Below are 15,520 nucleotides of genomic sequence, written 5' to 3'. Positions count from 1 at the left end.
GCATATAAGACTCAATTAAAAAGCCATTTTAAACTCATATAGTATTTCATATAGTCTAATCAAGACAATTTACTAATTGATTCAATAAAACTTTAAACGCCCATAAAGAAGTTATGCTGTATTACTGCTGTAAACTAATTTAGTACATCATATAGCCTAATCAAGACAATCCACTAAATTAGATAAATAATGTCTACAACGCCTGTCTGAAGGGGTTAGGGCCTTCCTCTATTGTAACTTTTTATATCCGCATTTTTTTTTAGAAAATATTTTTCATAATTATATGCTAATTAAATTTAAATTTGTTTGGCCTACAACAAATACAAAAAATACAATAATATATTTTCAGCAACAAAAACAGTTCGCTGGTATAGTTTAAAACATATTAATTAAATAATTAATTGAAACCAGAATATAAAAATAATTGGCAAAAGTTTTTCCATCGGAAAGTAATATGAATTTCTAGTTACAAATAAATATTACAGTGATATAACTAAATAACGAAAAAATGAAGAAAACATTGATAGGAATAACATATTTTTAAAATGTGAATTAATTATTAAATATGGCAGAAATTAAATATGCGATTGTTCGTGGTAAAAAACATACATTTTTTAATTAAAAATACAATTCAAATGACAAAAAAATATTTCTAAAAAATGTAGTTATCTACTAAAATATATCTATAAATTCTAATTTAAATATTTACACGTGGGTTACATTGAAATTTAATGTGAATAAAGTTTGCTATAGAAGAACGAGAAGTTTTTCGAAGCATACATTTAAGCAGAAAGTATTATCACAGTATTATTTGGTGTGTTAGAAAGAACAGCTCTATGAATAGGAATAATTTGATTAAAATTTGGCAATTTGCGATAACTTATGGGGTTGCCACATGTTTCCAAAATTACTAAACAACCGAATCTCGCCATGTTTAATAATTTCTTTGAAGAAAAATTATTATCAGCTCCTAAACATATGCTTCGCTTTACATCAACTCATTATTTTGTTCCGTAGAGACATTGAAAATTTTGGAAATAAGAGCCAATGTCATTTCCTGGCAGTTATTATAAAATTTAAGATGACTAAATAACTTTTCAAATGTGTAAATTGACTCTACCATTGTGAAAATATGTCAAAGTCCACTGTTATAGCAATTTAACTATAACCACATTATTGCTGTCTTCTAATCAATCCATTCTGCATCATCATTACTGTCATTAAAAACGTACTTTCTCACCAACTTCATAATCAACCTAAACTTACTTTATTTAAAACCAGATTTTTTTATGAAAAATGTGATCAGCGCCTAAATGTATGCTTCACTTTTTATCAACTTTAACAGTTTTATGGCTCTTACTGCCATCAAAAACGCTCTTTCTCACCAACTTCATAATCAACCTAAACTTACTTTATTTAAAACAAGACTTTTTGATGCAAAATGTGATCAGCGCCTAAATGTATGCTTCACTTTTCATCAACTTTAACATTTTTTCGCTAGAGTATAGCCGCTTTTCACTATAAGCCATTGCAGTAATTAAAAGTAATCATGGGCGAAAGTAGGCTAAAAGGGAAAACTGCAGAATTGCCCTAAGTAAAATATGCAAAGAGTGGAAAAATGCTGGAAAATATAGCACAACATAGCAGAGTAAAAAACGCTGCATTGAAAAATTATGGCAAAAGCCAATCGAAGTTATGTCGCTGATGGCGGTTAAAAGTTAAGCTCAATAAGAAGAGCAAGTCTGCAACAAGCGAAATTACAGTGACATAACGCACACAAACACATACATATAGATGACATTTTTTATACCCTGAACGGCGCTTTCATATATAATTATGTAATATATATCCCGCAGTTTTTGATAAATCGATCTGAAATTTTGTGCAAGTGCTTTTCTGACTATTTAGTTACTTATTTGTCGGAACTGTTCATATCGGACCGATATAGCAAATAGCTGCCATACAAACTGAACGATGAAAAACAAGTTTTTGAACGGAAAACTTTTTTATTTGTTAATATTTCTTCACAAAAACTGGCACAACTGATTAACGAATATAACCATACAATTTCCGAGCATATTGTTTAGATATGACACCTATAGCATATAGCTGTCATACAAACTGACCCATTAGAATCAAGTTTTTGTATGGAAAACTTTTTTATTTGACAAGATATCTTAGCGAAATTTTATATAAATCACTATTAAAATTAACAGTACATTCTCCGAACGAATTGCTCAAATCGCATGACTATAGCGTATAGCTGCCATACAAACTGAACACTCGGAATCTAGTGCTTATATGAAAATTTTTTTTAATTGCCAAGATATCTTCATGAAATCTCATGTGGATTATTATTCAAGATAACGGTAAAATTTCCGAACGAATTGTTCAGATCGGACTACTATAGCTCATAGCTGTCATACAAATTGGCCGATCAAAATCAAGAAAAAGATGTTTTTGGATGTCTGTGAAGGGCATTTTTAGCTTATAGTTAGCATTTTTTCTGGTTTATATAACAGTTTGTTTGTATTTGTTGTATTTGCGTGTATGTGCATTGAAAAAGTAAGCGATTTGCTAGTAACCAACCCAAAAGCTCACACACTTGCCGCAGATATTTGCGCAGTCATGCATATTTTACAAGCATTAAAATATATAAGGGTATGCATATATATATATATATATATATATATGTAAATATGTGTGCATACGATATGCTATGTGTTACAATGTATGCATAAATTTATGTCTAAATTTATATGTGCAGAAAGTTGTGAGCGCGTGAGTGCGCATAAATTCCACCAGCATATGCGCCTGTATGCGTGTGTGTGCATGTATGACGAGTGAAACTGACTGACTGCCGTTATGTAGCCTGTCGGAAAGGCCTTTGTGCCTGGTACCTTGGCTGTAATAAATTGAAAATTGATAACTGGGCGGCAGTGGAACGCCCAACCAACCTCAAACACGCTTACATAGTCAAACACACACACATACACGCTCAATGCACTCAACTCACCTAGCGCTCGCTAAACCACTAGAGCTATGTACATCCAATAGTCGATTGATTGGTTAGCGCGCGTGGGCTTAGTAATGTTTGCACAAATGTCGAGGCGTAATACGGAAAGGTGGCTTACAATATACACACACACACCGCACACACACTCTGGCAGCGAGGGCAGGCAAAAAATAGTCATGTCATGCGCGCGTTGATGTGGTACACGCGTGTTTACATGCATTATTGTTTGCATTACCCTCATTAGTTGTGTGTGTTTTGCGTGAATGTGCTTAATAGAGGCGCACGCATACCACCAAGCACTCACACCCACACATAGACTCGCTTTTCTCGCCTATTTACATATACATATATATATGAACATGCGTCATTATGTTTGCATTTGTTTGCATGCGGTTTTTAATCAATTTACGCAGACATGCATCATATTTAATTTGTGTCGACACACACACGCACACGCTTTTACTAAATGAATTAATGTGGCAATTTGTATTGTTTATTTAGATTTAAAAATTAAGTCAACACTAACGATTCAACTGAAATTTCGATTTACACGCATTTACAAATTAAATACCGTTATTTTATGTAATAAATACACTCGATCAGCGATATTAAATATTTGCTTTTAGTGGCTGATATTTCGGCGTTAACGTTAAACCAAAATTTTCATAAAATTAAGTAATTAATGCCGAAATTTCAAAATAATTAAAAATTATCGTGTTTAATTTGGCGTGTGCTTGCGTGTTTAGAACTATTATTAGTTTTGAATGTGGCAAATATTATTGCCCAAGATGTTGATTTCTTTATAAATACAAACCGTGTAATATTATTATGTACATATACTAGACTAAAGCATAAGAAACAGAAAAAAGTTCATGGCAACTGGAAACCCTTTAGAAACTAAAGATAGTATAATATAATAACAAACATAAAAGAAACAAGTAAGGAGGAGCTAAGTTGAGTGCAACCGAACATTCTATACTCTGGCAACTTACCAGAATCAAAGCCAGGGAAATACTTTAAGTTGTAAAACCAATCAAATAGAGTAAAATCAGCCGGATGTTCGAAAATCCTGAAATTAGTTATACAGGGGCTAGGCCAAGTTTACGCTCAAATTTGTCTATTTTAGGCGAATATAGACTGTTATGAATAAAATATGCCCTCTTATTTTCATTGGGATAACTTACATATTGGGCGATACATAGGCTGCTATATATATTTCTGAACTAGGCAACACTAAGTGTTGCCAGGTGCAATCTGACATTTCCATTGGAAAGTTTGACATTTTTTAGCATAACATCACCCAGAACGTTTTGTCATTTAATCGTGAATTGTTTTATTTACAGGGAATTAAAAAATTCATCTCGGCCAAAAAATGGAATTAACTCGTGAACATTTTCGTGCGATCATTTTTCACAACTTTCGACGTGGATTATCACGACAAGAGTGCATCGATGAACTAAAATCTTTGTATGGCTATGAAGCACCATCCTATAGCAGTGTGAAAAACTGGTACAACGAATTCAATCGTGGCCGACGCTCGCTCAAAGACGAATTCCGTGAAGGTCGTCCAAAAACAGCCGTTGTGCCAGAAAACATCGATGCCGTACGTGAACTGATAATGCAAGACCGTCATGTAACATACCTTCAGATAGAGGCATGCCTATGCATTTCTCCCACCAGCATACATTCGATATTGCATGAACACCTGGCCGTAAAAAAGGTTTGTTCTCGTTGGATCCCGCACAATTTGACAATCGCTCAAAAAAAGGCTCGTGTGGATTGGTGTAAAGAAATGCTGAAAAAATACGATCGCGGTGCTTCAAAAGACGTTTATAAGATCGTCACAGGTGACGAATCATGGATCTATGCGTATGAGCCCGAAACAAACCAGCAATCGACCGTGTGGGTCTTCCAAGACGAGCCAAATCCAACAAAACCAAAAAAAAAACATTTTCGTTGATAAATATGCCTATTTTCATTATTGGCCAGAAATATATATAGCAACCCTCGTATATACATACGTAAATATATATATACATATGTATGTAGGTATATAATATATATATAATATATATCTGTCTCCCTGTGTTTAGCTGCTTCGTGCGGCGATAATTTAAGCTAGCATTTCCAGCATACCCTGCTGAGCTAACCACAAATGCATACCGCTCACCTCATCGCACCACAACACACATTACCACCGCTGCTGGTAGAATATTTGTCTGTATATTTGTATTCACACTGGTTTGTGCATTCAAAGCCAAATATATTTATAATCCCATATCTTTGCGCACATTCTCAAGTTGACGTCATATGCCAACAACATTTCCTTTTCCGCACGAAACTATTACCGTCATCAGGAATTTACTGCACATACCAACACATAAACACATAGTCGTACATATGTATGTATATAAATGCATATATTTGTTTGAAAAAAGTTCCCTCACACATGCTAAGTCGGCATTGTGGCAGATTAGCGTACAAATATGTTTATAAGCGGCAAGTTATTTGTATGAATAAGAGCGTGCATGTGAGTAGTGCAGCACGTAAATGCGTGTATTAGTGTGTGTGTGTGACTGTAGTCTCGTAAGGAAGTCCGGCTAAGAAATGCGTTTTGTACGTGCTTATCTTGCAGCGGCGGCGCGATGATACGGAAAACAGCAACGGTTTTATTTTCTATTCTGCATTCGCGATGGAGAGATGGAGAAGGGCGTTTTTGTGATTCTCCTGCTTCTTATTGTAATGAAACTGAGAAAGCTGGAAGTTTGTTCAAATGATAGTTGCGGTTGAGGGGAGTAGCAGGTGAATTTAAGTGACTAGTTTGATTTTTGAAGATAATTTAGTGAAAAATAATTTAGAAAAGTTATAAAAATTAAATAAAAAATTTTAAATCAGGAAAAATAATTTAAAAAATTAAAAAAATTAAAAAAAAAAATTAAAAAAAATTAAGAAAAATATTGTTTAATAATTTTGAAAAATTATAAAATAAATTAACAACAAAAAATTTAAATTAAGAAATTTTTTTTTTAATTAATAAAAATTAAAAAAAATAAGGAAAATAATGAATTAAAAATTGTTTAAAAACAAGAAAAAACGTTAACTTCGGCGGCACCGAAGCTATATACCATTCACAAGGGCATTGCTTATGGCATAAAAGTGTATAAAAAAGATCTTTGTCTTGATTTTGATCGATCAGCTTGTATGGCAGCTATATGCTATAGTGCTCCGATCTAACCAATATTTTTAGAGATTGTAGCGGTACATTAGATAGTAATATGTGCCGAATTTCGTGAGGATAGCTGATCAACTTAAAAAGTTTTTCACACAAGGACTTGATTTTGATCAACCAGTTTGTAAGGCAGCTATATGCTATAGCTGTTCGATCTGAACAATTTTTCTAGAAATTGTAGCGCTAACTTGGGCCCTAACCTATACCACATTTTTTGAAGATAACTTATTAAATAAAAAAGTTTTCCATACAAAAACTTGATTTGGACCGACCAGTTTGTAAGGCAGCTATATGCTATAGTGACCCGATCCAAAAAATATGTTCGCAGTTTGCTGCCTTGATTTTCACAATGAGCCATTGTAAATATCTCGGCGATATATTGTCAAATACAAAAGTTTTCCATACAAGGACTTGATTTTGATCGATCAGCTTGTATGGCAGGCATTTGAAGTAGTGGTCCGATTTGAACCATTTCTTCGGAGATTCTATTATTGTTTTTGAGAATGATGCGTGCCAAATTTCGTGATGATATTTTATCAAATGAACAAGTTTTTCATACAAACACTTCATTCCGATCGCTCAGTTTGTATGGCAGCTTTACGCTATAGTGGTCTGATTTCGACGATTCTGACAAATGAGTAACTTCTTGAAGAGGAAAGGACGTGTGCAAAATTATAGTTCGATATCTCGAGAAATACTGGACTAGTTCGGGTATATATAAATGGATAGACAGGCGAACAAAGCTAAATCACCTCAACTCGTATATATAGCTCAGTCATATATATTTTTAAATATTTTTATTATGTCTCAGCTGTCTCATCTGAAAGTTACAAACTTCGTGACAACCTTAGTGTTACCCGGTTCAGGGTATAATCTCAAAAATACATACACATTTTGTTTCAGAATTTTTTATACATAATTTTTCCAGAAATAATTCCCCATTTAGATATAGAACCTTACTTATTTCTTACAGTCCATCATTCACCTATTCATATCAGCGTAAATTTTTTGCAATTTCTATTGCTCCATTTTATTTTTCTGCTTTTCAATTTCGACTGTTACTTTTCAGTTGGCTGCCATTTTACATTTGCATTTGTGATTTGGGTATTTTTAGTGTAGTTTTCATTTGTTTTTGCTTTTCAAGTCTTTGTCTTATTTATACCGAATCAATCACATGCAAAAGTGATTTGCAAAAAAGAAGAAAAAATCGCTCAATAGAATTAAATTTCTATTAAAATGCAATTAAATTGTTGTTTCATGTATACAGTCATTCACACACACACAAACACTGCTTGCAATTATATACCAAGCATATGCTTCACAAATACTAAATATACACATGCATACAAGTAAAAACATATATACACACACACACAAGTTGCAATATGTACACAAAAAATTAACAACAGCACTGCATGTAGCAATCACCGAAAATTGTTACTCATACGCCACGGCGGACCTTTATGGTACGTAGTATGCACGAAATTGCTCGCAAAACGAGCGACTTAAGTGCGAATGCACTTGCTGCCAGCCAAACAGTAATAAAGTGAACAAACAAAAGAATGACACAGATTTCTACTTAGTCAGCCACTGCCAGTCACCAGTCACTAAGGATACGCCGTGCTGCGCCAGAAGAATGATGCGAGAAGCAGCGGCAGTGAATACATGCACAAATCGAAGTATATGAGTACATATGAAGTAGAAGTTATGTGTGTGAGTGTGTGCAGCAGGATACACAATTGTGCCAAACAAACACAATATTTGCAGATAAGCGAGCAGGAAACGCTTGATATGTTTGCTTGGAAGCGAGTATGCGCCTGTGGTAAAGGAAATGAATAAGTTGCGATAAAAGAATGAAATTATTTAGTTGTGGTGTGGAGTGGGCAAAGAAGATAGAGTGTCGGGAGACGTATCGGAGATCAAGTTTTTTAGAAACTAAAACAATTTGAAGAGATTTTTATTAATTTTTTTTACAAAAAAATATTTTTCGCAGATCTTTTTTTAAATAAAAATAAAAATTAATTAATTAATTAATTATAAATTTTTACACTTGTTTTTTTATAATTTACGATTTTACGATGCTTTACGACAGGTTGTGAATGGCACACATTTTTCAAAATTTTTTTATTTATGTTATCATTTTTAATTCAATTTTTAAACTTTTCACGCAGCTTATTTCTTTTAATAGACAATAATATTGCAAGCAATAAACCACTTACTTGAATTTCTCGTTTTAATATCCTCTATTTTTACTTTATATTCCCGCAACGCTGGCCGTTAAAGCGTTTTCCTCAACATCCGTTGCACGTATTTCAGCAGATATCCTGTTTACGCGCGCTCGTTCTCTCACTCTCTCCCTTTTTCCATCTCTTTCTCGCCCTCTGTCTAGCACACTCACGGGCGCTAAGTCCACAACAATTTTGGCAAAACTTCAGCGCGCCATAAACTACATACCAACAAATATATGCAGTTATATAACGCTATCAGCAGCGCGCAATGTTTCTTTCTAAGTCACGGCATTTCAATCTAAATCCCCAAAAGCCCTTAGTGATTCACTAAAAAATATTAAGTGAAATTTCTTTGCAATTTTTCAATGTAATTTCTCAGCAATTTTCGCCAGGCAAACGCCAAAAGGAAATACGTCAAAAGAAAAGTAATAAAACAAAAGCGACATAAAGTCAGCAAAACAATGACAGAGAGAAGCGGGAGAAATTGAAATAATAAATTCGATACTGGCAGTCGCAAAAAACACGTAAAAATCCACGCAATAACAGTAACAACAACATCTTAAGATATCTCGTGACTGAAAAAAGCAAAAACTAGATTTTCAAAGTTTATTGACTAAAAAACAACAACAACATTTTAAGAAATTTTGTGGTTGCAAAAACCACCAACAACACTTTAAAAAAATTTGTGACTGAAAAACAACAACAACATTTGAAGACATTTAGTGTCTTAAAAAGCAACAACAACACTTTAAAAAAATTTGTGACTGAAAAACAACAACAACATTTGAAGACATTTAGTGTCTTAAAAAGCAACAACAACAATATTGGAAGAAATCTAATGTCTTGAAAACAACAACAACATTTGAAGAAATATAGTTACGAAAACAAAAACAACATTTTTAAAAGTTTAGTGACTGAAATAATAACAACAACATTTTAGGCATAAAAAATTGGTGGTAGAAAAAACAACAACAACATTTTAAGAAAACTGGTCTCTTAAACAACAACAACATTTTAAGAAATGTAGTGTCTTAAAAATAACAACAACATTTTAAGAAGCTTAGTGAAATTTTGTGATTGCAAAAACCAACAACAACATTTTAAAAAAATTTTGTGACTAAAAAACAACAACAACATTTGAAGAAAAATAGTTACTAAAACAACAACAACAACATTTGAAGAAATATAGTGACTGAAAAAAACAACAACATCTCTTAAACAACAACAACAGCATTTAAAAAAATCGAGTGTCTTAAGAAACAGCAAAACCATTTAAAGAAATATGGCGTCTGAAAAAACAACAACAACAACAATTTTAGAAATCTAGTGACCGAAAAAGCTGTTTGCGCACTGACTCAGCATACCGCTATTTATTGCTGCTGACAGTTTGTAGTTTGCAGCGCAAGAAAACTCTCATGTCTATTGTTGTTGTTGCTTGCAGTTGACTATAATTTTTTGCAATTGCTGCAAATATCTTTTGTTTTCAACTTAATGTTGCACAATGTGGCAGCATTCTTGCTTTATACTATATTTTTTGTTTTTGTTATTGTTTTTGTATTGTGTTTTGAGCGCTGCGCTGCGTCAGCTGCATCCGCTGGGGGCACCCGCACTGCAACAAACACATAACTGCTGGTATTTCCGTGCGTCGTTTGTCATAAATTCGCGCTGCGACAAAAGCAGCTCACCGCAATACACTAACAACAGCAATAACAATAAGAGAAACGCCGCCCGTAAAAGCAATGAACCCAATGAAATTGCTTGCAGCTTGCGTTGACTGAAATTGCAATTTCGTTGCAAATGTCGAATGTTGTTTCCTTTGTCATTGTTACTTTTGTCATTTTGTGCTTTTCTCTTCATCTCCTCATTGCTTGCTTTGTCGCATTCGTTTTTTGTTGCCTGCCTTGTCACAAATATTGCCACCACCGTGCCTTGCAACTCCGCGGACGCCAAGCTTTAGCTAAAGCCACACGCACACATAGACAACCACACTTAGCCCGGCGCCTAGCTGCAGCTCTAACACAATTTCCAAAGACTTACAGCGGCTTTATGCGCCGCCGCAGCACACCACAACACCAGCTCGACAACATTTCATCTTTTATAGCAAACTAGTTTTATGAATATCCTCCTACACCCTCTCCCGCCTACAACACACTTGGTTGCATTCGGCAAACTTTTGTTGCTGCCTGCCAGTTTTCTCCTCGTGTGCTTTATGTGCCACACATCTACAATATATCCTAGTCTTGCCATTCACCATTCATTTGTCGCTTTGTTTTGTTTATTTTCGCCATTTCCTCATTTTTGTCTTTGTCCGTTTGTCATTTCGATTTTTTCGCCGTCACTGTTGCAATGCCGCACTGTGTATGTTGCTGTAAATAAATGGCACATTGTTATTTCAAGTGTCCGTCCGTGCATCCTGCAATTGTACCTCGGCACACACACCTCGTCAACCGCCTCGTTCGGTATGTCGTTTGCTTTCAATTCCATATCTTTCGCTTGTTTTCACATTTCTGCCAGCTTTTTGTCCTAAATATATTTTTGCTTTCAACTTTTTCCTGTTTTTTACCGTTTTCAAGTTTCCTTTGCGTTTCGTGTTGGGCATTTGAGATTTTCGTTTTTACATTGTGCTCTGTTGTGCCACTTCTCGCTCTCAAATGTCTTTTATCGGTTTAAAAATATGAAATAATCTTGAAATAACTGGCATTAACATTTCAATTGTCGTGTTTTTAGGGGTCCAAAGGGCGTTATGGGAGAAACTCGATTTGCGTAAGTCATATGACGTAAAAGAGAGGAGAATAGAATAGCGTAACAGCGAGAGATAGTGTATGCTTCCAAAAATGTCTTAAAGCTGCAGTTTAGCCTCATTATATTTGCCATAAAAATATATACCCAAAATATTAACTGAAATATACCAAAAATTTTCACAAAAATTCTGAAGTCAGTTGGAAAATTTTAGAAAAAATTTTTGGATCTGAAATTGCTAAAAATGTCAACTAAAAGAAATTACGAATGTGACAACATAAAATGACTCCCATCTTCGCACAAACATCTACTTCTAAAAACCTTTAGCAAGTTTTTGACCACTTGAAGAAATAGTGAAAGATTCTGATTCATAACAGAATCAACAGAAGAAAAGTCCACTAAGTTCTTTAGCAAGTTTTGCGTCTCTTAAACACAAGTGTTTTCAAAATGCCGAATGAGTCCGATTCATAAATGAAGGAAAGTCCATTAAGTTTTTTAGCAAGTTTTTGATCACTCCAAAAAAAGTGTTTTCAAAAAGACAAAAGAGTCCGATACATAAATGAAGTCCACTAACTTCTTTAACAAGTTTTTGACCCCTCAAACATGGATTTTCAAAATGTAGAAAGAGTCCGAAGAGAACAGATCTTATCGAAAGGCACGTATTTTATTCTTCCAAAAAATTGTCTGAGCTTTTTTTTACCTTGTCGGAGAAATCGGAGAACCTTGGAAAAGTCGGAGAACCTATGTATGAAGTACATATCGTCACCTAAAATGCAAAATAACGCAACATCACTTTATTCATAAGTATAAAGACAAAGGCAGAACGTTATAAACAAACCACTCAAATTGAAACAAAATTTGAGTTATAATATTGGTTATAATTTGGTTAGCATACACTCATATTGACACACAATTTGAGTTTGGGCTATAAAATGGTTATATATTGGTTATATCTGACTGCGCTTTTCAATTTTTTTTGATGATACGTTGTTTTGCGTTTTAGGTGACGATATATACACAAATAAATACATACAAATGATCACCGTATTGTATTGAATCGATTTAGCCAAGTCCGATTGTCCGTGCGTCTGTGTATACACGAATTAGTCCCTTATTTTTTTGAGATATCGTTATGAAATTTTATACACATGTTTTTCTGGTCAAGAAACTGCTTACTGGGCAGAATCGCCGATATCGAACAGCTATAGCATATAGCTGGCATATAAACTGACCCAACAAAATGAAGTGCTTGTATGGAAAACTTTTTCATTTGATGAGATATCTTCTCCATACTTGACATAGATTATTTTCCAATGCAACGGTATAATATGCAAAGAAATTGTTCAGATCGGACCACTATAGCATACAACTGCCATACAAACTAAGTCATCAAAATCTAGTCCTTGTATGAAAAACTTTTTTTTTTTGGCAAGATATCTTCACGAAATTTAATAAGAACTATTATCTAAGAAAGTGTCGTAAGCTTCGAAGAAATTTTTTAGATCGGACCACTATAGCATATAGCTGCCATACAAACTAACCGAACAAATTGAAGATAAAGTCCTTTTGATACCCTCTTATGTTGTAATAAATGCACCTGTGAAGGCTATTATTTTTTCTTGTTTTTATTTTCAAACGAAAATTATAGTTTGACAATATTTTGTTAAATAGACCATATGAACTGAGAACCATCTATGACAAAGATTATTCCAAGTTTAAGAACTTTTGGCAATTAGGAGAAAAAAGCGCGCGACAACAGAAAATTAATAATTTTTTGACGAAAAAAATATTTAATTATCAGTTGGAGAAATGTGCTTTTAGCTTCTACTATATATCTCAAAACTACTTTGTTATAGAATAAGTCCTTAGACGAGGTTGTAAGACAAAGAAAACATGAGCTATGTTCTAATTGAGTTGAAACCCAAATATTTCATTTATGTGAACACACACGTAATCACCTGAACTATAAACTTGACTACTTAAGTTATCTGGTATGCACAACCGTATAATTTACATATACAATCAGTTATAAAATTAACAATTAATTTTTTCGAAAAAAAATGTATAAACCGGTTGAGAATTACAGCTTTCATGGAATGAAATTTTTTAACTTTTTTAAGAGATTGCTGGCTTATATCAACACTAAATACTTGTTCTATAATAATCACTTTCTAGCAGTGCTCTCGAAAAAAATTATATAAACCTGTTGAGAATTAAATTCACAATGAACGAAATCGCTCGAAAAAAACTTTCTTTATTTATATTCAACTGTTTTCAACTTTATTTAGTCACATTATTCCCTCTTTCGTATTATCTTACACTTCCTAACCGTATTTACTCACCTAAAGTTTTCGTCCATTGCGCGGTTGGCCTCCAATCCGGATAATGTTTGGGAAATAGATCACGCGTCCAATAGGTGTGCAAGACGACCTTATAAACAGCCAGACGATCCAATTGACAGCCGCTCACCGGCAACGGTTGAGTGGGTGTTGCGGGCGTAGTTGTTGTTGTTGGTGTAGCCAACGAAACGCCACTAAATTTACTACTAGTGTAGTAGTGATTCTGATAGGCGGAGGCAGTAGAGTCACTCGAGCTGCTGCTGCTGCTGCTAAATTGTTCATTATTGCTGTTGCTGGCATAATTGAAGTAATTATTGTTGTTATTGTTGCTATTGCCATTGCTATTGGTGTTGTAGTCAATATCATTGCTCTGCCAAGTTTTTGCGTACTCTTGTTGTTGCTGTTTGACTTGCGCTTGTTGCAGCTGTTTTTGTTGTTGTGGTTGTTGTTGCTTTTGTGCCTGATTCTCCGCCACTGTGTAGGTGTAGATGGCTGGATTCGATATGAAGGAGGGCTTGTAGCTGCTCAAGAGTGCCGGTTCCGGTTGCGGTTGCGGTTCGGGTGAGGGCAGTGCGCTGCACAGGCAGACAATCGCAAGCAGCAGCAAGAGCATTTTATAGATGTTGGCTGTCATTTTCATTTTCATGTTTTTGCTTTTGTTTTATGGTTGCTGATGGATTTGTAAGTATTTTCTAATTAAATATTTTATTGGCTTTGCGGTTTGCCACTCAATTTTTGTTATTGTAATATTTTTTGCACGATTTTTCTTCTCTAAATTTTCACAAATTTCCACTACACACACTTGACCCTCAGCGACAGCGTACACACGCGCTAGCAGCACACGCGTTTAGCGTTAATTTTACCGGCAAAAATAGCTACTCACGCATTCAACAGATATTTTTTTCACTAAGTATCTATGTATGTATGTGTTAAGCGCCTTCGCCGTGGGCTCTTTCGCCTTGTGCGTTTGATTTATTGCCTGTTTTGCTTTGCTGTTGTTGTAATTTACGCGTAATACCGTTTATTTTTGGCCGTACGAAATTGTCACTCATCAGCAGACGCTGGCTTTCGGATCTGCAGCCTCGATGCGTGCTTGTCCCTTATTTGCCAGCAATGAAATCTCCCCTCTCACTTTTTTCGGCCGACGTTGCGTATACTGACAGATTCTCGCTTACTTTCCGTCACACCTGCACTGCGGTTGCCCACGTAAGGGCGTTCAACAGCACACACCAGCACCGGCCAGTTGTACTTCCACGTTTTCTTGAAAACCAGAATGATTTTCACACAAATTTTCTAATTTTCCGTTCAACACCTTAACACTTTATATACATATATTTTTTTATATTTCAAAATAATTTTTCGCTAAATTCAATTCGTTTGCGCTAAATATTTATTTTCACTTATGTCGTTTAGCCCACAATTCTGCTTTGCTGATTCTACTACAAATCAGCTGCTGCTTCTTCTTCCAATTTGTTTTCAACATCAACGTCACAAACTTTATCCGCTCTCGATTCGTTCACCGTGCGTATACGGCGCTTTGTCGTTTCATACTGAATTCTGTATTTTCAGCAGCCACGCCAAGTCCCAGCAACAGCAGCCAGCCAGCCAGAGCAGTTCCGGCCTGTCAACCTGGCGAAACGCTGAAGAATATCCCAGCGCACAGTCCAATTCCACAAACATACACACACACGCACACATAAGCTTAACGGTAAATGCGCTCACATGCTCTTAACGGTATATTTAGCGTATGCAATAGTGGGAAATTCTCTTTGCACACGTTGAAGAGCGCCCGTGCGAGCGTATTTACTAACAGCATTACTTCTACTTACTCGCCGTGTCTTCACACTTTCTCAGTTTGCTTGGTGAGCGTAACAGCCTGTTGCCTGTTTTGGGTAATTTTTTTATGCAACATTGTTGGTGTTGCTGTTGTTGTTCTTTTTAATAAATATTATCTTAGTAACTGTTTATC

The 15,520-nt window shown here is 34.9% G+C and overlaps 1 protein-coding gene across 1 annotated transcript in view; it reads right to left on the bottom strand.

Annotated features, from left to right (window-relative positions):
- The window catches only part of LOC105228471 (spondin-1), a gene marked incomplete at its 3' end in the record, with an annotated part of 137,048 nt that extends 121,889 nt beyond the window's left edge, over positions 1–15,159 (bottom strand). The window contains 1 exon segment of the mRNA XM_019991091.3: positions 13,555–15,159. Coding sequence (XP_019846650.2) covers positions 13,555–14,197 — 643 coding nt within the window.
- Positions 15,160–15,520: the final 361 nt, after the last annotated feature.

Source organism: Bactrocera dorsalis, chromosome 3, assembly GCF_023373825.1.
Source record: "Bactrocera dorsalis isolate Fly_Bdor chromosome 3, ASM2337382v1, whole genome shotgun sequence".
Taxonomy (NCBI): Eukaryota; Metazoa; Arthropoda; class Insecta; order Diptera; family Tephritidae; genus Bactrocera; species Bactrocera dorsalis.
This window is presented reverse-complemented; position numbering and strand designations above follow the sequence as displayed.